Raw genomic sequence first — 26,759 nt, forward strand, 5'->3', positions numbered from 1 at the left:
TCCCCCGCACAGTGGTCCAGCAGATCACAGATAGGATGGGTGTTGGGGTGGAAGGTATGTAATATTTAGTTGCTCATCAAGAACTCCTATTCCCCTTATACACTAAGAAGAAGCATGCATAAGGCTCTGCCTGGAATTTTATAGCCACTTGGTTCGCCCATTTTTGATCTAGTTACAGTTGGTTTCAACTGCCATCAGTCCAGTGTTGGGTGCTGTGGACCCCCAGACCCTGAATTTTCTGTAAACAACTTGTTATGCTTGCAGCTGCTCTGAACAAGGCAACTGTTTCTCTGTTTGCAGCTGCTCTGAGCACAAGCCCCTCAGGAGTTCCTGATTGTAGGGAAGTGGTTTCTGGTGGGTTTGGCTGGGGTGTGGCTATCAGTTAAGGATCCCTATATGCTGCCCTGGAACACAATAAAGGGGGCATTCTTGTTTCAAGGATGACCAGTGTTTCTGTGTGTATTTGTGTGTTTAAATCTCCAGACCCTTGCCCAAGACTTGTAAACTGTCCCGCAGTGTAGGCATAGTACCATAGTACAGGTGAACCTTACAGTCCAGCAGTCTCAGGAGAGGTTTCTGCCCATTGCTAGAGGCTCACAGTCCCATTAGCTGTGTTTGCAGTTAGGTCCTGGATCTCAGACCTTATCTCCTAGTCTAAAACTAGATAGACATCTCTTAGCGTCAATGCAGCTCAGACGGGGAAAAAAAAAATGGTTCCCTTTATTTATCTTTAACTTTTCATCAAAACTAGGACCTGCTGTTGTAGAATGTGAAGGAAAAAATATAGATTTTTTTTTGTAGACACGAATTATGAAAAAATCGTCATGCTGTTTTCACTTTTGAATTAATTTTTTCTCTCCTGCTACAGAGATAGAATGGATTATGTCTTAGAATGTTTACTCCAAATTACATCTCCTGATGACTGAAAAACACTATTGTCTAATATTGTTACTTAGGCTTGAAATGGAGATTTTCATAATTTAAGTAAGAATTTTCAGGTCACTGTCTTGTTTGACACATCTATTCAAAATCTTTTCATACCATAATAACTCAGAGGTACTGAGGCCCCAGCTCTGGCTTCAGGACCTTTTGCACGCTGATCACAAATGGCGTGTGCTTGCAGAGTCCTGCCTATTGATTTTCACCAGAATGGAGATGAAAATGGGAAAGAAGAGCTAAGCACATAAGCACAGTCTACAAAGCGAAGGCCGGGGATGTGGAGAGGAATGTCGTTTGTCATTTTCCCACTCTTTATCCCAACATTAGTTGAAGGTAACTGAGTTTCTCTTTACTACCTATTGTTTCTGTTCAAACCTAAGCAGGGAGTTCAGTCTTATTGAGGTCTGTAGTGATAAAAGGAAGAAGGGTTTATGTTGTGTTTTTAGATAATATGGCTAGCATTTTTATTTATTTTTTTTTGTTTTTGTTTTGTCTGAAGTTGTTAAATAAGGGTCCCCTCAAACATCGCACTGAGACTCTTAAGACAGCTCCGCGGGCGCTTATTGGCTTAACAACCTGAGTTCAATCCTCGCAGGAGAGAAAGGACTTGTCCAACATGTACTCTGATCTCTCTCTCTCTCTCTCTCTCTCTCTCTCTCTCTCTCTCTCTCTCTCACACACACACACACACACACACACACACACACAAGCCCGCAAGTAAGTAAATACATTTTAATCATACACACAAACAAGTAAATATGTTTTAATATCTTACATATTACTATTAGGTAAACCCAGACAATGAGCAATAGGATAGAAAGTGAGTTTAAGACTGCCAAAATTCTAATAACCTTGTTGAACCTGTAATTGTCTGATATTGTGTTTCTAATACATTAACTCCTTTAGCACTGAATGTAGCCCAGTGAGACATGTGTGTTAGCTCATTTTGCAAAAATAAGAAAATGGAAAAATAGAAGAATTTTCCATTTGTTTTCTCAGTTGCATAATTTTACAGGCTAATTTCAAAGTAAAATAAATCTAATGGGAAAAGATGTGGACTGGAATTTCAGAGTTATTGGTAAACATACTTCAGTCACACTGAGTACTGCACTGATACATTGATAAATAATAACAGGAAAAGCATAATTTACCATTAGTAGCTGAACTCACTTAATAGCTTAGTAGCCAACAGCGCTATGGATAATATATAAGAACTACATTAATGCGTCTTCTGAACACGATTTTAGTTCTCATTACTTTGTGAATATTTTAATTTATGTTAACATCAATTATAATTAAGCTACTTTGAAAATCCCTGCTTTGGAAACTAATAGCAAGACACTTTGGACAGGACTGGACTCTGAGTCTGCAAAAGTACATGGGGATGTATGGTATTGGGGCTGCGGCACAAATGTGCCAGGAGGTGGACAGCGAGATGCAGGGAGGGTGCGTGGATGGTTGCTCTCACTGGCGCAGGAGAGGGACAGCAGGCAAAGCAGCACCACTGAAAGGACAGCACTGTCGTGAACACCACAGGGGCTTCTTCTGAGACCCCTCTGAGCAACAAAGGCTGTGTCTTCCCAGGGCCATACACGCAGTGTTTGTAGAATAGTTCGGATCCTATCTGTAGTGACTAAATTAAAAAAAAATCCCAGAAGAAATTATCTACCCAACCTTTTTCCCCCTCTGTTATATACACTAATAAAACACTCCAAAGAGAAATTTCAGAAACAAATTTGCCTCAATTCTGGGATGTGTCAAAATGTATGTGTTAAAGTAACACTGGAAAGTCTAACTCACTCCACAACAAGTGAGTAAGTAGGCTTTTGTTTATAGGTGACTATAACAACATATCGTAAACAATCCAATAGAATCGATGCCTATCCTCATTTTTGCAAACTGTCTCTTTTTAGAATATTTATTACTTTGGGAAAATAAACCTGAGTAATTGTCAAGAAACATGGATTTCCATATTTGCAATGGGAATTATCTAAAGGGACTGACATATTAGTCTGGTCAAAGAGAGAATAAGAAAGCAACTTTATGATGCTTGCAAATGCCAATCAACTAGGAAAAGGAAGGCAAACGGACAGTACTATCCACCATCCTACCTGCCTTACAGCAGCTTTGAGCCCCAGCGCCAGGCTTTGCTTCGCTCTAGCTGGAGCTTCTCCATTTGGATTCGATAAACAAGGAAGAAAAGGCTTTGAAGGGATGGAAATGGTGAGGAGAAAATGGTGGTACAGAAATTGTGGGAGTGGCCCCACCAATGACTGGTCCAACTTGAGGTCCACACCATGACAAGGAGCCCATGTCTAATACTGCCTGGATAACCAGGGAAAAAAGGCTGGGTAGCCCAGAGACCTAAGATAGAACCAAACACAACTGGTCAAAAAAGTCAAGGTAATGATGCCTAACAATATTCTGCTATACTCATAGATCAGTGCCTATCCCAACCATCATCAGGGAGACTTTATCCAGAAACTGATGGGAGCAGAGACCTATACCTACATTAAGAAGACCTTGGTCTTAGCATAGAGTAGGGAACCCTGATGGCTCCTTGGCCTTGAGAGGAAGGGAGGGGAGGTATGGGTGGAGGGAAGGGGGAGGAGGAGGGGAGGAGATGGAAATTTTTAAATATAAAAAAATAAACCATGAAAAAAAAAGAAGAGCTTGGGGAATCCGGAGGAAGAGAGGGAGGAAGGATTGTAGGAGCCAACGAGGTCAAGGACACCACAAGAAAGCCCACAAATTAATTAACCTGGTCTCATAGGGGCTCACAGAGACTGAGTTGATAACCAGGAGTTCTGCATGGGACTGACCTAGGGGAGGTAATTAGTCGTATTGCAACTTGATATTGCAACTTGATATGCCGTGTTTGGTAGATATCCCTGGGAGGCCTGCCCTTTTCTGACGGAAAAGGGGGGAGTAGTAGACGGTAGCAGAGGGGAGGGGGAAGAAATGGTAGGGCGGGACAGGGAAGGGAGGACGGAGGGAACATAATATATGAGAGAAGAATAAAAATACTGTAGGAACATTGCTATTAACTCCCTTTGTCTAAAATTGTCAGAAATTTTATAAGACACAGTATGCTTTAAATGTTCCATTTTATCTAATTGCAAACCTCACCATAAGTCCTTGTGGATTTGGGGTGTTATTACTGTCTACTTTACACAGAGGGTACTGAGGTCCAGTGTAGCTGATTTGACCAAAGTTTTAGCTTACCCGAGAACAAGATTCAAGCCTACACCTTTAACTCCTCTTCTGGACTTTCTTTTCTTCCTCTCCTCTTTTCCTCCTTCCTTCCTCATTCCCTTCCTTCTTCTTTTTCCTTCTGTATTTTCATGTAGGCTATGTAGCCTATGCAGGCTTTGCGTTCCCCACCAAACCATCTCAAGCTTTTCTTAATATCGCCATATTGATTGATTGTTCCATAATGCAAGCTGTAATATGCCTGTAATGCCAGTCATTATATTATCCAAGCACAGTTTGGATACCTACCAATCACTCCCATATCCTGGTTTCTAACAGATAGACTCACTTTCCCACACGCCACCCAGAATATGGGTGGTTCTCCTCTGAGATGCAGCTCTGAACATCCGAGACAGATATTTCCCAGAAACTAAACAGAGTCTCCAGAGAGTGTGTGATAAAACTTGGAGCCCGTTGCACGGCATCCTCCCCACTGCATAGGCAGTGAACTCTCCCCTAACGGCAGCATTCCCCTTGTGTGATGACTACTGCTCACTATGCCAGCAATTGACAGTATCATTTCTGGGGGAAAATATATAATCTGTAAGTTCACAGAGAAAATGATTTTCCTATTCTGTGATAACAAAAAAGGAGAAAGTGTTTTCCCTGAAGCAAAAGAGATGGATGTGGCCGTGAGAGTAGAGCCAGGTGGGGAGTTTCTCACTCCCATGGTGTTTAAGGCAGTAGACTTTTCTGCCACAGACCATCTGGGAAGATTTATTTTCTTTCTGTTTTGAAAAGTGGTTCTTGCCACTAGAAAATATTTCATATTAAAATCTTAAGAATTAGATATAACAAATACTTGGAGTAATTTTCTTCACAAAGGAGAAATCTAAATGAAAAGAAAATTTGCTGTACAAAATCAAAGCAGTAATAGCTATTCTTTTGTAGTGGATAGAGTAGCGACAATAATTTATGATAAATATTAGGGTAAAGAATGCCTTTGTTATGCTAATTTTCTAGCTTCGTTTAAAGCTATGGATAAAGCTCAATAGTTCATTATATATTAATTCCATATTTTCATTGGTCTGTATAAATTGCTACATAATACTGCCATGTTGATGATAAATCATAAGCTAGTACTTATGATCATAACCATAAGTGGTCTAGTACTGTAGATCTAGTATCCCTAATAGGTAATTCAATACCAATTGGTGAGCCCCAAAGTCATATGTAGACAAAGAACACTAAACAGATTGAGAAATTGTATTTATATATTTATTGAGCACACATGCACGTGTTCATGTATGCGTGTGCATGTGTGTGTGTGAAACAGTAGTGAATAAAGAAAAATGTCCAGAATTTAATGAGAACGCATGGGGTTAGTGGGAGGTGTTCACAGGAGGAAAGGGGAGAATGAAATGATGTAAATTATACTTTAAGCTCAAGAATTAAATAAATAAATAAATAAATAAAATGGATCAGTGTTTGCACTTAACAAAGTCAAGAACTGTCATTATTAGAATTTAGAAAGAGTACTAATAAAAGACCAAAATTGCAAGTATATTAAAAACCCATGACTTCAAATTTTAAAGAAATTTAATACTTGTTAATTAGTGCCTATATCTTATTTTAGTGTACCTAAACGAACTGTGCCAGCCATGAGATCTAGTTATAACAATTAATGTGAATTTTACTGAACTATTTTCTTCACTGTGAGCTGTAACTGCTTCACGGTATAATTATAAACATCATTTGAAAGTAATAAGATAAAAGTAAAGCGAAGAAAAGCAGCTGGAACAATGAATAAACAGTTGTATCGTTTGCTCAGCTTCCTGTAAGTCATAAAAATGGCCCTTGCTTTTGAAGCTTAGAATATCACAACATTTCCCATGGAGTTGTTTGTCCTAAGTCCTCATGATGTTTTATGCCTTACCAGCACGGTCACCTGGATTACAGTGCCTAAGCATGTTTGAATGCTTAAGAAATGTATTTTCTACTAAGTTAAGTAGTGGTTTTTTTTTTTTTCTGGAAAAAGTCATCTTGAGTTTTAAGTCTTTTCATATGCCTTGGAGCTGCGACACAAATGTGTTCCACATGAGTTTGAAATGAGATACATTCACATTGTCAGTCTAATCTAGGCACAAAGACACTCAGCGGCTTGACAAGCACTTCCTAACCACAGCTAAAAGGAAATATTCTGTCCTGGAATGGAACTTTTTGTTGGGTTAATAGCTACAGAATCACTTAGAGGACATAAATTTGAAACTCTTCATAACTAAAGTTATTTTTCAAAATCACATAACTGCCAGGCTTGGGGAAAAGGCTCATTTGAAAGGCACTTGCAAGGTTCCCGGTAGCTCGCCGTGATTGTCTAGTGATTAGTACTCTGTTGTTGAAACGCACTTGCTGCTCAAGCATAAAAACATTAATTAGGATTATCACGACCCACATCGAATCCCTAATAACCAAGCATGGTAGCCCACCGTGAACTATTGTGCACAGCAGATGCGGGAGGCAGAGACAGGAGGCCCTTTGAAACTCCTTGGCCAAGCAGCTTGTCTGAATACATGAGCTCCACCTTCCATGAGAGACTCTGTCTCAAAACATAAAGTGATGTGCAACAGAAAATATACAGATTCGACATCTGGCCTCCACATGCATCAACACATATGTGCACACATGCATAGATGTGAATAAGTACACACACTACACACAAAGTGAAAATGGCATAACTACAAAGAAATGTTATGTTTCTTAAACATGGCAAGTATGGCTATAGAGGAAAAGGTTAACTTTCATGGATTGAGTCATATAAAAGAGAGAGGTAATGCTTTCAAATTAATTGAAAGAATTTTAAATTATTGTGAGATTCTAACTATTGCTACAAAGATATTGTTTAGAGTATTTTCTGTAACATTGCCTACTTATAGGGCATAGTGAATAATGTCAAACATGGTTTAACATTTAAAGTTAAGTATATTTTCAATTTGGAATAAATGGACTGAATATGAATTTTTTTAAATTGATTTAATACTATTCTGTGGTAATATTGAGAACAGGAAAAATATAAATTATACTTTGAAGTATGTATACACTGTTTCATGGAATATTTGAATCTTTGAAACAGAGCTGGAAATTAGAGAATTTTAAATGTGCCCACCGAGCTGCTTCTGAAAATTTGACCTAAAAATAATTTGCCAAATGAAGAATTCATAAATCACATTTGATATATATAGGGTAGTTTAGAAACTCTACAATATTAGCTTAGTTATTAAACTATAGGTATACAGAGCTTCGCATTGTGAAGCAGCCTGGTCATCCCAGCACTTGGAAGACAGTACAGGAGGCATCCTGGGCTACATGGAATGTCCCTGAAAATATAAAGTGTAAGCTGAAAAAGAATTGGTTCCCCTCCCCTCAAAAAGAATAAAAATGAATGTGATAAAGATGAATCTTCCTTCTGATGAACGCTGTTTGCACAAAGGAGCCAGCTAACGGGTGATTTGTAGCCCCTTTTCTACAAGCAAAGCTGTATTTAGTGTAGAACAATAAATATCACAGATGTTAACCGATTGGGAGCCAGGGGGCAATTGCAAGGACAAACAGCAGGATCTGGTGACCAAGAAAGATCATCCACAGGCAGGGATTTTAATGTTACTTGCCAGGCTGACCGAATTCATTTGCAGTAGAGTCTGTTCAGCTCACGGCATCCCTCTGTGGTCTAAACTTCTTTAAAGTAGAGGTTCCTCCTAGCAATGAATGATTTTGAATTCCTTGTCATTTATATTTATTTTTTATTTTAAATTAATTTGTTCCATTAACAAGAGTTACATAATCTGAGTAGAAAAGGCTAATTTTAATGCAATCATGTAAATTTTACCTATCAGTTTATAAAGCTAAAAATGAAAGTAACTTTTCCTATGATTATTATCTCCATAGGAACAATCATCTTTAATAGTTTCACGTAGTCTTATTTATATTTCTCTCCTTTCTGCATATGCTATGTTATTCATTCATTTAGCAATTTTTTAAAATATGTGCATTATGTATGGACCTCATACAGTTTTACGTGATATAGATACAGTAGTGAACAAATACCCTATGCTCATGGAGCCTAAACAATTTCATCATAAAAAAAATTTATGACACAATAGTCACTCTGCTTCAGCCATTGTTATTTCACTCAGTGATGCATAGTCAAAACTGTTTCTCATCGTCCCTTACAGCCCCACCCTAATGCCCGTGCCCACCATCTGCCCATCTCCACTTCCAATCTGAGTCTCCACTCACAAAACACTGAGTTTCTTCCCGCTTCTGTGTTTCTTCTGACTGCTATTAAAATATGTCTGCATTGCATCTTGTTGACGGTTTTCAATGCTCACCATTCCTGACTTCTTCTCCACTGCTCTAGTTCCAAGCTGGTGCTTCATCTCCGTCTTTAACTAGTACTTCTTGCTTTTCTCCTAAATGGGGTATTATCCGGGCTCCAAATTTGATTCTCAGCCTCCATTCTGTCTCTATATGATCTGATAAAACTATGCCTGCAAGCTAATGAGTCTCAAATCTCTCCTGCTTCACTGTTACATCTGAGGCGAATATTCTCTTCTAAGTACTTCTAACAATACAAATAGGACTCACCACCCTCCATTTTGCTCCTATGCATCTTCCTGGGTTGCAAGAAACCTCCTCACACCCAGTGAGGAGTGCTGGCTTTTACCATTCTGTTTCCCTTGCTCGCACCCAGAGTTTATATCCCTATCCAGAGTCTACCATAAACTCAAACATTGTATCTCACCTTCGCCTAACCATTCTGTTTCTGCTGTCATTGTTTATCTCTTAGACTAGAGTGAATATTCACAATAATGCCTTGTTTCATTAGAATCTGTCCTCACTACCACCCGAGTGAGTTTCCTAATGCAAAGGTTTTTACTGTGCATTCTGTTTGGAGCAGCACTGCTGTGCCTGCCCATGACCTACATGAAATTAGTTTGCTCTGCACTGCAACAGTCTCCTTCCTCTAGTGAGCAGTGCTCCCATCAAGACGTGTGTGAATCTTTTACGTTCTAAGTGATTCGTCAACAGAGGGCCACACTTGAATACCTGCATTCTGCTCCAGTTCCTGAAACATTCTTCATTTTTTCCTTCAGCCCCACCTGGATGATGGTTCATTTTGAATGACCTGTCTTCGATTCTGCTTCCCCTGACAATGTGCTTTATTGTCCTCTTCTGATAGTTGCCTCTGATCAGCATCTCCAGATACTCCATCTGTACTGAATGTCTAAACACAGTCCCTAAGGAGTGGTCTCCTGATCCCGCCTGGAAACACTTAAGGAATCCTTTGACTCTTAGCTGGAGTGCTTGCTGCTCATCAGGTGGTCCTCTAATTGCTTTTGTTTCATCCACTAAACAGAACATCTTGAGAGCAGAGACCATCCTAATCATTTCTGTGCCCCCCAAAGTAAGCATGGTGTCTGTGAGATAGTAGGAAAATGAGTGTTAAGTGAGTAATTTATCCATTCATTCACCAGATGAAAAATTAGTCTTTCTCTTGTGATACTCCCACCCAACTGCACCACCCTCCAGGGTATAATTAACTGAAAGATGAAATTAAAGCCTATAAATAGAATTATTTTGTGAGACAGCAGAGTCCAGTGAAAGCAAGTGATAAATGATTACATTTTTCAATATGAAATATTAATTATGTTTTGCGCATTATGAATATCTGTTACTTGATTTATAAAAGATAATCTCCTATATATGTTTCCTTCATATTAAAATCAATTTGTACTGAACTAGTGGCAAGTAATTTTTTAAATGGTTCAAGAAAAAAAAATTTTGACTATCCTTGCAATTCTTCTATAAATAAACATAAGATAGTTTCAAGCATAGTAAAAATATATAAAAATAATTGTAGTAAATGAAAAATATTTCTGTTACAAATTTCAGTTAGGCTGGGCAGTGGTGGAGCATGCCTTTAATCCCAGAACTTGGGAAGCAGAGGCAGGTGGATCTCTGTGAGTTTGAGGCCAGCCTGGTCTCTAAGAGCTAGTTCCAGGACAGGCTCCAAAGCTACAGAGAAACCCCGTCTAGAACTCTCCCCCCGAAAAAGTTCCCAGGTCCGCATTAAATAGGAGAAAAACTTCATTTCCCATCGTGGAAACCGTTCTACCTTCCAGAGAGGCAGAAACCTCTTGGTTCACTAGTGACCCTAGGACTCTCATTGATCTGCCAACATTACCTCGTCTCCTGAAAGCAGTTTTCTCTCTTCGCCCCACCTCTCCCCTCCTCTATTTTCGCTTCCCTCCTCTCCCCAACCCAGAACATTTCTTATATTTTGGTAATCATCTTTTTACTTTACCACTATGTGAGAAATAATCAATTTAATTACCAAACTTAAAATTTTTAGCCTTTTGAACAATTAAATAGCCATTCAGATTGAGGATGAGATCTATGTACAATTACTATTTATTTAATAATGTATCCCTGTGAATTGTTGCTAAAATTTTTACAAATAAAGACTTCTCCCCCTTCAGTTTTTTTTTCCAAGTTTACATTGGTGGTCACTTCATGACAAGTGATTGTTATGGATCCTAAACTAGACCAAAATTATGAAGAACGCCTTCTGAACTGGATGGGTAACAACACTTGTGAAATGTCTTTGCGAGTATATCTATCTTAAGCTCCCGTGACTGTGATTGCTGTGACATTCTGACTACTAACGATGAGTGGAGGAGAGGGCAGATGCCAAAGCAGCTTTGAAGAGTGAGAAGTGGTCACCACGGTGCCGTCTAACTCATCAGCATGCATGTGCCCTCGATACTCAAGAGTTCACACTTGCATGTCATTACCTGCTCGGCATTTAAACACAAATCAGACAAGTCACCCAAAGTATATAAGACATGTCACCCTTGCAGAATACATCACTATGGACAAAAGGTGTCTGCTTGGGAGGCTTTTCTGGTGTGTGTGTTCTGTGAGGTCTATGTGTGTGCATGTCTGTGGAGCTCAGTGAATCAGCTAGACGTCTGGCCACTTAGCTCCAGGGATCTGCCTGGCCCCACCTGTGCTGGGGTTACAGACACCACCGTGCCCAGCTTTTCCTCTATGCCTTCTGAGTCTCTAAACTCAGGTTTGCATTTTACCTACTGAACCATCTCCCAGCCCAAATTTGGGTTTTCTGTTTTAGTTTTCCTCTTCACAATTCATTTGATTCCAAGAACACCTTCATATTTTTCCTGTTTTTATAGCCTTTGTGTTTCTGTTCTACTTTAAAAGTTATTTAGGGAACATGCGATAACTTCTGTCAATTCCTTTTTAAAGTATCACGAATTAACAGGTGTAAAGGGATACACATGAAGCTCACACGTTTAATATGATAGCAACCAGTTCTCAGGGGAATCTCTTGGGAAAACATGTAGGGAAAAATTCTGGAAACTAGCTTCCTTGCCATTTTAATATAGAAAGGTTACCCCGCTTTCTTAGATTCCATTCTAGGTGATTTATTGATGGTGGCAGGGGAGACATGTGCCAACAGAAGCACATTTACTTCCTGTGGCACTGGAAGAACTGTTGCCAACACTAGTTACAAACACACCAAGGTTTGGTATAAGCAGCCACAGCCACTTCCTTTGCCAGAGATCCAGCAGGTCAGGGGTGAAGTGTGAAATGATGTTTGACAAGCTACCGGGAGACTTTTTCATAATAATTCTGCCTGTGTTCTAGAACGTAAGAGTTAGTTTGAAACATAGGCTCTCAGAGGCTACTGTGACATATAATACTCTAATTCTGTGCATCCTTCTCTATCTCGCTAGCACTCTGCCGTGTAATTAAAAGACTAAATTTCGTTGTCGTTCATTCCATTGTAAGGACTTTAAAAAGACTTTGAGATAAGCGGTAGAAATCTTAGTTGCCAAAGTACTGAAAATGTACTTCATCTGTAAAGCATGAAGCCAAATTAAAGCTTTGGAATGAGAGTAGAGCTGATCCTATCTATTTTGAGGTTGAGTTGATCTTCATAGAAACTTTATAACTTTAGAATCATCTGTATGGAGAATGTCCCTTTTAACCGGCCTTGACAAGATGTTTACTCTTTCCTTAAAGGTATCAGATCCACACAGGACTCCAGCATTCTATCATCAGACCTACCCAACCCAACTGTCTACCTCTAGACAACGCAACCCTACCTCAAAAGCTGAAGGAGGTCGGCTATTCAACTCATATGGTTGGGAAATGGCACTTGGGGTTTTACAGGAAAGAATGTATGCCCACTAAGAGAGGATTTGATACCTTCTTTGGCTCCCTTTTGGGAAGTGGAGATTATTATACACACTACAAATGTGACAGTCCCGGGATGTGTGGCTATGACTTATATGAAAATGATAATGCTGCTTGGGACTATGACAATGGCATATATTCAACACAGATGTATACTCAGAGAGTGCAGCAAATCCTAGCTTCCCATGACCCCGCCAAACCTATATTTTTATACATTGCTTACCAAGCTGTGCACTCACCCCTGCAAGCCCCTGGCAGGTACTTTGAACACTACCGATCCATCATCAACATAAACAGGAGGAGGTACGCAGCTATGCTCTCCTGCTTGGATGAAGCAATCCACAACGTGACCCTGGCTCTAAAGCAGTATGGTTTCTATAACAACAGCATTATCATATACTCCTCCGATAACGGTGGACAGCCCACAGCAGGAGGAAGTAACTGGCCTCTCAGAGGTAGCAAAGGAACATATTGGGAAGGGGGCATCCGGGCAGTTGGCTTTGTGCACAGTCCACTTCTGAAAAACAAGGGAACGGTGTGTAAGGAACTTGTGCACATCACAGATTGGTACCCAACCCTGATTTCACTGGCGGAAGGGCAGATTGATGAAGACATTCAGCTAGATGGATACGATATCTGGGAGACGATAAGTGAAGGTCTTCGTTCACCCCGAGTGGATATTTTGCACAACATTGACCCCATTTACACCAAGGCGAAAAATGGCTCCTGGGCAGCTGGCTATGGAATCTGGAACACGGCAATCCAGTCAGCCATCCGGGTGCAGCACTGGAAGCTGCTCACAGGAAATCCTGGCTACAGTGACTGGGTCCCCCCTCAGGCTTTCAGCAATCTGGGCCCAAACCGATGGCACAACGAGAGGATTACCTTGTCAACTGGCAAAAGTATCTGGCTTTTCAACATCACCGCTGATCCATACGAGAGGGTGGACCTATCGAGCCGGTATCCTGGCATCGTGAAGAAGCTGCTGCGGAGGCTGTCACAGTTCAACAAGACGGCAGTGCCAGTCAGGTATCCCCCGAAGGATCCCAGAAGCAACCCTCGACTCAACGGAGGAGTCTGGGGCCCGTGGTATAAAGAGGAAAATAAGAAAAAGAAAACAAATAAAACCAAGGCTGAGAGAAAGCAAAAGAAAAGCAAAGCGAGGACGAGAAAACAACCGGCAGCACACTCTTCAACAAAATGCCACCCAAGTGTTACTGCCGGCTGAATGCAAGACTTTCTGACTTGGTTAAGCTTAAATCGCCTGGTTTCTAGGTAATTCAAAGAATTTGCCTCAGAAATACCACTGCCAGTCCCCTTGGGCGTATTTTCATTTTGCTCTCTGCCAGCGGCTTCTGGCACCTGGCTGCCAGTGTGGACCAAACTAACCCCCTGCGTGCCAAAGGCATTGCTTCTGTGGGCCACACAGAGAGCAGAGTGCTGTTACTTATCTCCCTCTATCCTGTCGACGATTAGTCAGATGACAAAACAGGATGCTTTCAATCGCAGTAGGGACGGTGACCTGTCGAGGATGGAAATCACAGCGGGAACATGGTCAAAAGTGACATTTGATACAGTCGCAGACTGTGTTACCTCAAAGGCCTAAAAACAGTATTTCTAAGAGAAAATTTTTATCTGGATCATACGCAACTTGGGCTTTTAAGCTAATTCTACTTTGTGCGGTCTTTGCTGCTTCTCTTAGTGAACAGCTGGCACCTCACCTCATCCTACTTAAAGCAACAGTAGATAACGGCTGAGCATTGCCAGACATGAATGTAACGACATCCCAAACACTTCCATAGGACAAGAATTTCAGGATAAAGTGCCTCATTTATTTTTCAAAAAAAGTTATGCAGATGATTTTAATTATTTTAATTAATTAGTTTCTAAGTAAGTTTTGCATTCCAATTCTTTAAAGTTACTAAGCACTGTCATGCCATAAGTCACTGTTATGTATGTTCATAAAATATAAAATATCTTCATTCAGAAAAAAATACAGCCTTCAGTTTTTCACCATTATTTGAATGTAAGACGATAAATATATTTTTAAAATTTTGTTAATTTGTGATTGTACAGAGTTGATTTTACTTTATTGTTTCCACCATGAACTATTTATGTATCTTAATTATTAAAGTGATTTATTTTATGGCATTAGTGTGGCTTTTCCAATTTCATTATTCACTTCTAGATACAATCGTATTATTCATTTTGACAAATAGGAAAAAATCTTCTTAGTGTTTTTAGCTGCCAAGGCTGGCTTTGAATGTGTAATTACAGGTATAAAACAAATGCCTGGCAACAGGCAAAAGTCTGTGCAAATAGGTATTTGAAGGGACGGTGTGCTAACATGGTAACAAATAAAGATTTTGCAAATGAAGAGAATTATTTTCTCACATGACTACTGCATTGAGAACAATGTTTTGTTTTGAGAAATAATATATTATTTATATATATTATATATGCATATGTGTATGTATAAATTCTCCTCTTACATAAAGTATAAGATAAAAAATAGAAGTTGAAGATGCAGATAATCTGAAAACAGAATTGAAGAAAGATTACGTGAGATGAAGCCAATCACAGGGCCATGGGACAGCAACTGCTCCTGGCAGCCTCGGAGCTTTCTTCGACATGCCTCCTCATAATGCAGAAGCTGTGAAGCCACACCTGAAGTGACAGCAGGAACTGTGGCCTGAAAACTAATAACAATGATAAAACAGTTGGTATAGAGAAGGTGAGTGGGGCCTGCATTGCTTACCATGCAAATATGAGAAAGCAAAGGCTGTCCTTCGTGATTCTGAGAACTTGTGAAGGCATATGCTAGCTAGTTCTGAAACTACAGACCAAAATGGGCATAATGTTTTTGAAAGTGTTTGACTGAACCATTTTGTTTCGAAAGGGTATAGTTCCATTTTTTTCCATGGCCTTTCCTGTAGTTTTTCTCAGGACAACATTGTCAGTCCGTTTCTTTGTGGGATGCAAAACGGTGCTGTGACTTCAGAGATGACACAAGGCTTTGTTAGAGTTATGACTAAACTAAGATTTAGAAGAAAATCGCGTTTAAGTGGTGCTTGGTTGATCCAGGCATGGTGGCTCACACCTTTAACCCCAGCACTGGTCCCTAAAGTGAGTTCCAGGTCATTCAAGGCTGTCGTACTGAGAAACCTTGTCTCCAGAACAAAACAACGAATTTTACCATGTGGTCTTCTCTATGGTTCTAGTAAGGAAAGGGAAGAAAAGGGACCAAGGAGACAAATTAAGATTGTATTAACCCACAGTGGAGCCTGTAAGTGTTAGGATTACTCATTATTATTAGGATTAACCCACAGTGGAGCCTATTGTATTAGGATTATTTGTGTTCTATAAATAACTGCAAATTCTTAATACTGTGTACAACCCAAAGATTTTCTGCCAGAAAATGGCTAAGGTGATCTGTTGCTATTATGAAAATATTTTTATTTATTATTTGCCAGTTTACTGCATGTAAACAATGTATTCTAATCAGCCCCCATTACCTACTCACATAGCCCACAGAACCCCCTTTTCTCCCTCCTGCCCCCTTGACTACATTTTAAATAAACACCAATAACCAAACACGTTTGTACAAAGTACCTCACAGTCTGTGGAGTCCTCTAGCTCTCGTCTGCCTAGTCTGCCACAAAGACCCATTTCACCTCTATTCATACACCATTTTCTCATTTTTCTAAAAAAAAAGATGAATATTATAATTTCCTTGATCAAGCCTTCATTGTCTCAGCAAATGGAGGAGGGAGTGGGCATGGCTTTTCTCTTAAAGAGACAGAACAATCATTACAGAGACACCATGACTAAAGCAACTAATAAAAGAAAACTTAATTGGAGGCTTATTTACAATTTTGACCATGATGATGGGGAGCACATAAGCAGGCAGGTAGACTTGGTGCTGGACAAGTAGCTGAAGCTTATATTTTATCTTCAAATTGAAGGCAGAGAGAGAGAGAAACTGGGCCTAGAGTAAGATTTTTAAACCTCAAAGCCACTCCCAGTGACATTCCTTTTCCAAGAAGGCCACACCTCCTAATCCTTCCTAAACAGTCCATCAATTAAGAGCCAAGCATTCAAATATAGAAGTCTTTGGGGGCCATTCTGCTTCACACCCTGCCTCTACTTCCAAGTGCTGGGATTACAGATGTGTGCAACCATGCCGACATGAATTAATTGTCTTCAACACCATTCCTCATAATAAAAGAATTGACACAGATCTCAGCAGTTTCTAGAACCATAAAAACTTGTAACTGGAACATGGAGTTACAGTTAAACGTTCAGCCAAAAAAAATCAAATAAAATCAAAAGCAAACTTTATCTGTATCATCTTTATTTCCTCATAACAGAGACCATTAAAAGTGATCTCCAGAAAAGAAGCATTGTGAATGCTTGTGTCTCAGATAAACATTTGTGTCTCTGTAGAAATATGGATGCTGAATGATTTGTAGTTCAAATATTGGCATTTTGTTATGAAGCTTTCCAGACTTACAGACTAAGAATTTTGTTTACTGGTCATCTGAGTGAAGATGATTCATTGACTGGATATGATTGTTAATCAAAGCACAGACTCAAGATGTTCTCTCAAAAAGTTAAGCAGATTAGATCAGACTTATCTAAATCCTGACTGTACTCCTCTGATTAGAAGTTTTGTTGCTCTCAAATTTGCCAGCATCCCATCACAGTCTATGTCAACTGGCAAATATAATTTCAGGGAACAATAACTTCTCTGTTAAAATATAATAAGAAAATAGCAAAGGCTCATTATTCATTCACTACCTTCTTTTTTTTTTTCCAACTGGTAATTAAGTGGAAAACATGGATCTCACAAATCAGAAGTAAAATTTGTCTTCCTGGTAAAAGTCCAAACACAGTCATTAATGCAATTTTGCCATATGGCCTTCTAGAACCAAAGCTTTCAGAATTAAAGTTCCTTTTGCTTTGAGAACTACCTAGGGAGGGCCATGAACTGACACCTAAATTCTAAACAACCATTGAAGTCTAATGCCCGAGAGTGAAGGCACAAGAAGAGGGTTGCCTGTGCCTTGGGAAGGTATCCAGAAATGAACTGCTGTCTATTTAATAGGAGAAACACGCTAATTAGTTATGTGCACATAAGTATTCATAAGGTGCGTTTGTGCCAGAGCACCAGGAGGCAGAATCCCTTCTCCCTCTTTTCAGAGGGGAGGGTGAAGGCAGAATGCAGACAGTTTGGGGACACAATGGTAAATCATGTGTAGGAGAATCAATTGGCTTGGAGACACTTTGAAGGACAGAGTCTACTGTGCACACAGAACAAAAGGTTGCCAGGAATTCTCTTTGGAAGACCAGAATAAACAGTTTCAAAATAGAATAAAATGTTGTGTGACAATGGTATGTATGTAAGGGTGTGTTGCTAGAACTTGTTCTAAGACTCAGCAGGCTGTATTTACATTTTGTTAGCAAGTATATATAATTGTGTGTGTATATATATATGTATATAAATAATATGTATTTAAATAAAGAGGCCATGTTAGAGAGGAAGTTAGGAAATACAGAAATTAGAGGGATGAGTATTAAATGATGTAAATGTAATTTATGTTTACAATTATATATATACTTATACACATATATAATATGTACACATACATATATAATTTTGAAAGTAATTTTAAAACATACTTCAGTCTTACCTCTTGTGATAGGAGTTTAACTAATGAAAACTCTAGGAATGAACCACAGATAGTTGCCTTCCTCTTTGGCAGATCAATATTTTAGCAAACAAGTAGATCTCACGCCAAAGCGTCCTACATCTTGTGGTCTATCACAGTGAAGCTCCTTCCTACATCCTGTGGACTATCACAGTGAAGCTTCTCCCTACATCCTGTGCTCTAAATTCCTTTCACTTAAAACTATCACCTCGTGAGTGAGGTCACTGTATTTAAAATTGACAGTAAGTGGAATTCTTTACATGGTTAGAAAAAGCTTTCTTTTATGACTTGAAACTACTTTTTATGTTTTTTTCATGTCTCTGACACCAAACACAAGAGAGTACCTAGCAGGAGAACTAGCTTAACATCAGCCATGAAAAATCCCTCTCTCTAATATGGGCACTGGTTGTCTGTTTTTAGCATTTCCTGGTAGGAACAATCCTGTCCGACATCTATACAGAGAGAAAGGTAAGCATATTCACTATTTATTGCTGGGCATTTAAATTTAATAACAGCAGAATAATGTTATAATTTTTTTTCTTTTCTTCAATTTTTGCTGAAAGCTATAGCTGCCACAGAATATTAACTTTGCAGCTGCCGAGGTGTCCCGCTGTCTCTCAGCTGGCTTCAGGCAGTGCGAACTAAGTGATGAGCAGGATGAAGACAAACCACCCTTATCTACACTTGGTTTTGTGTTTTCCAGTTCCTGACATCCACACTGGCCTCCAGCTGTGGCTTTCTACATCTCCCAAATGATTGTTATTGCAAACTCAACAGTTGTTCTTGGGCACGAGTCTTAATACCCCCACTAAAGAGATGAATGGAGGTGGGGAGAGTAGAGAAATGATACTGAATTACTGTGGCACATTAGAAAATGGGGAACTGAAAGGGGGATGGAATGATCCCAAGTTCATCTTTGGGAAACTGACATGAGCTTCAGGTTTAAATGGAGGAAGAATTGGGGTGGGATGCAGAAGGTATGCACAATTAAGCAGTCCTGGTTAGGAGTAGAGTCTCCTTAATTATTGTCTCAATTTGGGTTCTGCAAGGCAGTTCCAAGAAGTCCCTTGCTTGAGGGAACAATCCAGTTCACATGAGATGATTACTCCCACTCCAGGGTACAGCCTCACCCTCATTTGTAATTGCCCTCATCCACTGATGTTCTTTTTGGCTAGACCTTGTTCTTCCTAAAATCCTAGGTGACCACACGTTTAGGACAAAGGATACAAACCATCACATGCCTTTTAGGGGTCTGGAATAGGACGTTGCAACACACTGCTGATAAGATGGCTCAGTTATAATTACCATCATGCCCACAGCCTTGAAAGGGAATAAGAAAAATTGGGTATTCCTGGTCTTTGGATGGCTACTCTTTGTGTGATTCTCATGGCTGTCTGCAGAGGAAGCACAGATGCAAAAGTAGGTAGAGGTGCCAAGGTTGATACTTTTGTTACCCTGCAGGCCAGTGCTCCTTAGCCAAAGCAATTTCCCAGTACCTAATGTACAAGTATGATACACGTTTGGATTTCATGGAACCTTGACAACTTCCAGGTCCCCGCATCCTTTCCTGGCATGAAATAAGGCTCAAAGAACCCAGGTGAAAAGTGGTTAGTATTTGGTGCCTCCTCCCTGAGACCTCTCAGCATAAAGAGATGGATTCTAGAGTTACCAGAACACCTGGTGGTCAGACCTGTGCCCCACCTGTAAACCGTAAAAGACCCACAAGTAAGATCCAGGTTTTTTGGGTTTATTTTTTTTCCCAGAACAGTTTAGGAGTTGGAGCCCCTAAAGTCATTCTTAGCTTTGGGAGCAAATCCATTTTCTCTTTCTGTTTAAAAAAGAACAGCAAGCAAAGCAACTTCTACTATTTGAAGCCTCCTCCCAAATCTCACTTTTAGGAATTCTCATTCTTTACTCTCCAGGACCCAGGAGAGTTCTAAGATTCTTTCTCTTCAGAAAGCCCATGTTTAGAAAGTTCCAGATCTTCTCTTCATTTCCCTGGAAACAAAGTCAGCTTTCAGTTTGCCTGACCCACAGCCCTCAGCCCAAGCCCGCACTTTCTCTACCCACTTCAAATGTCTGCAGGTGGTCCTGTTGGCTTCCCTCAGGTCCTGATAGTGAAATGTGGGTCCCTTCTCCGTTTCTTCTAGACCATCATGTTCCAAAACCCAGCCCTGCTGGCACCAACCTAGAATTCCAGCACTAAGGAGACTAAGGCAGGATGGTTGCTAGGGATTCAAGGCAACTTGGGTGATATGTGGCAAGACTGTTTCAATATGAAAATAAAAGGGATGGTGAGTGAAGAGAAGGAAAGAGGCAGGAGAGAAGAATGGAGGGAAATAGGGAAAGGAAAGAAAACGAGAAGAGGAAAGGGTATCATATTTTAAATAAGAGGCCATCTTGTCAGCAAAGTGGGCCTCCAGGCCATTGCACCTGGTTCCCCTCACTCCCCTCTTTCTTCCCCCTTCTCCTCACATGACACAGCTCGTTCTGATTATGCCCATTCCGGACTCCCCTCAGATGCCCCTGTCTCTGCCTCTGGCTATGCTTTCCCACACATCTACAATAACCTTTTCCTCCACCATACCTTAGAGCAGTCATAGTCCTTTCTTCTTCTTTTCCTTTTTATTTCTTTTTTAACATTCATTCAGTGCCGGCACTCAGGAATGGCATAAATGAGCTCCCTTCTGGGGAACTCTGCCAAGCTGCTGATCTGACTCTCCGAAATGGATATTTGTTTCTGCTGGCTTCTGCCACTCACAAAATTTGGTTCCAAATTCTAGAGTCTGATTCTCTACCTGCTTTCTCTGGCCTGCCCTTCTCCTTCTCTTCTGGGTAATTGTCACTCAGCGTCACCTGCTTTGTGTACTGTTACTGCCAAAGTCACACTGGTGTGCCAAGAAGCTCCTCTTGCTCACACCAAGCTCCAGTCAAAGAACAAGGGATGCCTTTCCTCTGTGATGTGAAACATTTTTCTCTCTTACCAGTTTCCTATCATGCTTACAAATATCCCAGATGGAAATTCCTATTGCTAAGGCATTTTACTCATTCCAGCTACTCTCTTCTCTCGCTGCACTAGTCTAGGTCTCTCCATTCCCCCCTCCTCTCCCTCGCTTTCTCTCACCTCCTCCAGTACTACAGACCACCAGCAGGACCACTACCATTCTCTCTAGCCTGCAGGTCCTGCAGTTTCAGCTCTCAACACCTACTTCCGCGTTTACAGGGACACCCCTCCTCCATGCAAGGTTCTGTTTTGAGACCCTGTCCCTCTCTTCCATGGATTCGTAGTTTATTGTTACAGTTTGTCTTTAATGCAGAGCAATGGTCAAAAAATTGGCACACTTGATTTCCAAGTTCTCACAGATTGTAAGAACTGCTCAGACAAATGATCCCCAAATTGCTTATATCTAAACTTGCTCTGCCCTACACTTCCAAACGTCTCTTATCTCTAAGGCACCACTCCAGAATCTGCGGCCTCTGTCATTTCTCTATGTTCTGCTCTCGAAATATCCCTTAACACTGCTGTAAACTCTGCCTCAAGATTTATAAATTCGCTGGATGTGCCTAAGAATTTGTAAAATTTTAACAAAATAGCTTTAAAACTTATAACAAAAGACTTATAACTAAAACTTATACATAGAAATTTTAATTTGCGGCAACATCCTATATATGTGATTTGGCTTTTGTTTTATATATATATATATATATATATATATATATATATATATAATTAAAATTCAACTCTTTTTTAGAAAAAAGATGTCTTTAAATAATAAACAATGTGGCTTTCCTTTATATTGGCAGATGGCCTCAGTCATCTATCTGTCCAAGGTTTGAAACCTCACATGCACTAAACAGGCTTCTTAGCAATAAATGAAGTTTAGGATTGCTAGGATATAAATGTTCATCAAAATCGATCAGCCTTTAGGCTTAACTACCCTAACAAAGGAAACAACCTTGACTTACAAGAAGGTCTTAGGCTCATGTCCCCACCAAACTACAGGCAACCCAAAGGGCAACACAGGCTGACAATCATCCTGAAGCCTTGGCCTGCCATGATGCTCCCAGCTCTCTTCTTAAGTGTAGCCCAATTCCTCCATGTCTGAGGAGTCAACCCTGGGTAACAATTAATTGAAAAGAGCAATGCCAGCGTGTTTAAGAAATAATCCTAGCAACCTTCTCAAAAATTGACCACATGCTCAGTTACAAAACAAACCTCAACAAATACAAAAAAACATTGGCATAAACCCATGTATCTTATCAGATCACCATGGTTTAAAACTAGAATTCAGCAGCAATATTAATTCCAGAAAGCCCACAAGCACATGGAAATTAAACAGTGAATCACCTGAATCATCAAAGGGTCAAAGAAGAAATAAAGGGAGAAATTAAAGACTTCCTAATATTCAATAAAAATGACCACACAACATATCCAAATTTGTGGGATACAATGAAAGCAGTGAAGAAGAAAGTTCATAGTACTAAATACCTACATAAAGAAGCTGGGAAAATCCCACACTAGTGAATTAACAGAACATTTGAAAACTTTAGAACAAAAAGAAACAAACTCACCCAAGAGAACTAGATGGCAGGAAATAATCAAATTGAGAGCTGAAATCAATGAGACAAAAAGTTGGTTTTTTTGAGAAAATCAACAAAATAGACAAACCTTTATCCAAACTAACCAAAAGGCAGAGAGAATATCCAAATTAACAAAATTAGAAATGAAAAGGGAGAGATAACAACAGACACTGAGGAAATACAGAGGATCATCAGGTCATATTTCAAAACCTGTACTCCACAAAATTAGAAAATAAAGGAAATGGACAACTTTCTGGATAAATATCACTTACCAAAATTAAATCAAGACCAGATAAGTAAATTAAACAGACCAATAACTGCTGAAGAAATAGAAACAGTCATTAAAAGTCTCCCAACTAAAAAAAAAAGCCCAGGACAAGATGGTTTCAACTAAGAATTCTATAAAATTTTTCAAAGAAGAACTAATACCAATACTCCTCAAATTATTCCACACAATAGAAACAGAAGATAGAAGCCCTGCAAACAATGTCCTCTGGGCATTGAACACATTGACCCAGGAGACCACTTCCTAAATATAACCCCAGCAGCACAGACACTGAGAAAAACAATTAATAAATGGGACCTCCTGAAACTGAAAAGCTTCTGTAAAGCAATGGACACAGTCAACAAGACAAAATGACAGCCTATGGAATGGTAAAAGATCTTCACAAACCCCACGTCAGACAAAGGTCTGATCTCCAAAATATACAAAGAACTCAAGAAATTTGTCACCAAAAGAACAAATAATCCAATAAAAAAAATGGGGTACAGACCTAAACAGAGAACTCTCAACAGAGGAATCTAAAATGGCTGAAAGACACTTAAGAAAATGTTCAACATCCTTAATCATCAGAGAAATGCAAATCAAAACAAGTCTGAGATTCCATCTTACACCTGTAAAAAAGGTCAAGATCAAAAACACTGATGGCAACTTATGCTGGAGAGTTTGTAGGGAAAAGGGAACACTCCTGCATTGCTGGTGGGAATGCAAACTGGTATAGCCCCTTTGGATGTCAGTGTGGCAATTTCTCAGAAAATTAGGAAACAACCTTCCTCAAGACCCAGTAATACCACTTTTGGGTATATATCCCAATTGTGTCACAAGGACATGTGCTCAACTATGTTCATAGCAGCATTGTTTGTCATAGCCAGAACCTGGAAACAACCTGAATGCCCCGTGACTGAAGAATGGATAAGGAAATGGAGTGTTGTGATCTAGCTGCCCTCACTTCCCCTGACCAACAGGGGAACTTCCTTGTGGTCTGTAATTGACAAGGATGTTTGTTTTCTTTCTGGCCAGTGGTTTTCCACAGAAGGAGTAGAGGTATAAAAAGCTTTAAGTCGGGGCAAAATAAAGTTGCTGTTCTGCCACCTGAAAAGAAGCCTCCCTGTCTCAATCCCAGCACCCCTCACCAGTCTCGGCATCCAGGATGTGCTGGTGGTGCAACAATGGAGCACTACACAGCAGCAAAACAAAACAAAACAAAACAATGACGTCTTGAATTTTTCAGGAAAATGGATGGAGCTAGAAAACATCATTTTGAGTGAGGTAACCCAGACCCAACACAGACAAGTATTACATGTCCTCACTCATAAGTGGTGTTTAAACATAAAGCAAAGAAATACCGCTCACAAATCACAACCCCAGAGAACCTAGACAACAATGAGGACCCTAAGAGAGACATACATGGATCTAATCTACATGGGAAGTTGAACTAGACAAGATCTCCTGAGTATATTGCGAGCATGGGGACCTTGGGTGAGGGTTGAAAGGGAGGGGAGAAGTAGGGAGGGGCAGAGGAAAGTGTAGAGCTCAATAAAAATCAATAAAAAAAGAAATAATCCTAGTAACACATTTGCCGAGGAAATCTCCCATCTGCCTGAATGGCCAGACTGGCAGTCTCCTGATTCTGTTTAAGTCGTTCAAAGTATAACCTGGGACTGGACCATGAAACTGGCTTTAAGTATGACCGTATAGGTGGAATGGATAAGCATAAGTTCTATCTATATAGGTTAGTAAATTTTTCCTGTTTGAGACCAGTTACCCTTTTGGCATTAGCCAGAATTGGATGCCTTTTACTTACAATTAAAGTGCCGTTTCCTCACGTTTCCTCTCTGTGTGTAATGAGTTCTCGCGGGAGGAGGCTGGATTCCTCCGCTTCGGTTTCACTGTCTTTATTTCTTCCTGTCATCTTGAAGAAGTGAGTCTTCGAGAACACAAGTCACAGTCAGCACAGCAGAGCAGCAATTACAAGGCATACGTTTAAAGCTCATGCGGAGGTCAAGGGTCATTACTGGATAGAAACTCTGCAGTTTTGACCCTGAGGTTGAATAAAAAGTAAAGCACAACTCTTCTGCCCTCCATCCCCATCTTCCCTTCCTGAGAAGGGAAAACCTCCTTCTCCTTCAGTCTTTTAAGTAGGAAGCTTCACGTGTGTGTGTGTGTGTGTGTGTGTGTGTGTGTGTGTGTGTGAAGCTCTATCACTTTCCTCTGTCACTCTCCTCCGTGGTTTTCAAACACAGTCTCTCACTGATCCTAGAATTTGTTTACCAGTTGGCTAAATTGAATTCTGGCAATCCACTCTGTGTTGTGCCCCGGCACCACTAGAGCTGAGGTTACAGATATGTGTCACCGTGACCAGTTTTTATTTGACTGCTAAAGATGAGGACACTGGTCCTCATGCTTCCATGGCAGGCGCTTTGCCAACTGCATTCCCCCCTGACATTCTCTTTTCGCAAGCCTTTGAAACACAAGTGAATTTTCTCAGAGAGGTAAAAGAGTTAGTGAGAAACCCAGACTGCCAACCATTTGGTTCTGAGAAAAAAAAAAAGTTTATTTTCCTTTCCCACAAGTGTTCTTTTGCCCAGGTGCTGGCAACATTTGTTCAGAAGGCTCTAACTGTTCTAAAACATAAGGATATTTGCTTCTTCACGCTGGTCAGTGGCTGTCTGTGGCTGGAGGCTGGGATAGGGATTAACCACAGATAGGTATGACGGAATCTTTTAGGATAAAGGGAGAATTTATAACTGAACCAAGGAGATGACGGTACAGCTGCACAGGTAATGTACCAAAGACTCCTAATCTATACACTTACAAAGAGCAAATTATACAGTGTATAATGGATTAAATGAGGGCTGCCACATGGAAAAATTGTCTTCAGTTCATACATTTCACAAAATATTAATTTCTGAAATACATAAAAACTCCAACAAAGCAATGAGAGAAGTAAAAAGTATTTTCATGAAAGATGACACATGTATAAGCAACAAATTCATAAAAATAAGATCAGAGTTATTAAATACCACAGAAATACACCTAAAAACCATAGCATTCCTGCTATACACGTCTATAGGAAGTGAGATGAAAAGATACTATATAATAGTAACGATTATGTTGAACATCAGACTGATAGGACTGGTAAGAATCTAAGTTAATGCAGTCTCTTCATCTGAAACCTTTTGGGCATACCAGTGAAGTTGAGCATATATCAAATATTTTTGGCTGCATTAATCCAAGCTACTAGTGTATGCCACTGTGGCCTATAACTTATTCTCCTAGGGATATACCCACAAGCAGTATGTTTCATATATTCAGCAAAATTGTCATAAAGATGTAAACATAACAGTATTCTTAATAGCTCAATTCTGTAAATTTCTCTAAATACCCATCAATAGGAGAGCAACTGTGGTATACCCATAAAAAAGAAATGCTATTCTATTGAGGAAGGAAGAGTTAGGAGCTTACTGAAAGGGCACAGTTGGGGCTTCTAGGGTGTAGTGGCTTGAATTTTAACGGCCCCCATAGACTCACATATTTGAACGTTGGGCTTGGTTCCAGTGTATGGGACTGACTGAAGGAATTAGGATGTATGACCATGTTGGAGGCATTGTGTCACTGTCGTGGGCTTTTAGGTTTCAAAAGCCCACACCAGCCCCAGTTAGTCGACACCCCAACCCCATGTCTCTGCCTCCTATCCGAGTTTAAGATACAAGTTTTCAGCTACTGCTCCATCACCACGTCTGCCTGCTCGCTTCCATGTTCTCTGCTGTGATAGTCAT

At 40.0% G+C, this 26,759-nt stretch overlaps 1 protein-coding gene across 1 annotated transcript in view; it reads left to right on the forward strand.

Moving 5' to 3' along the window:
* Positions 1-13,636, forward strand: part of Arsj (arylsulfatase family member J) — a 53,551-nt gene extending 39,915 nt beyond the window's left edge. Inside the window, exon 2 of the mRNA XM_038311999.1 lies at positions 12,235-13,636. Within this exon, the coding sequence (XP_038167927.1) occupies positions 12,235-13,636 (1,402 nt within the window). The remainder of the gene's footprint in view (positions 1-12,234) is intronic.
* Positions 13,637-26,759: the final 13,123 nt, after the last annotated feature.

This window comes from Arvicola amphibius, chromosome 14 (assembly GCF_903992535.2).
Source record: "Arvicola amphibius chromosome 14, mArvAmp1.2, whole genome shotgun sequence".
Taxonomy (NCBI): domain Eukaryota; kingdom Metazoa; phylum Chordata; class Mammalia; order Rodentia; family Cricetidae; genus Arvicola; species Arvicola amphibius.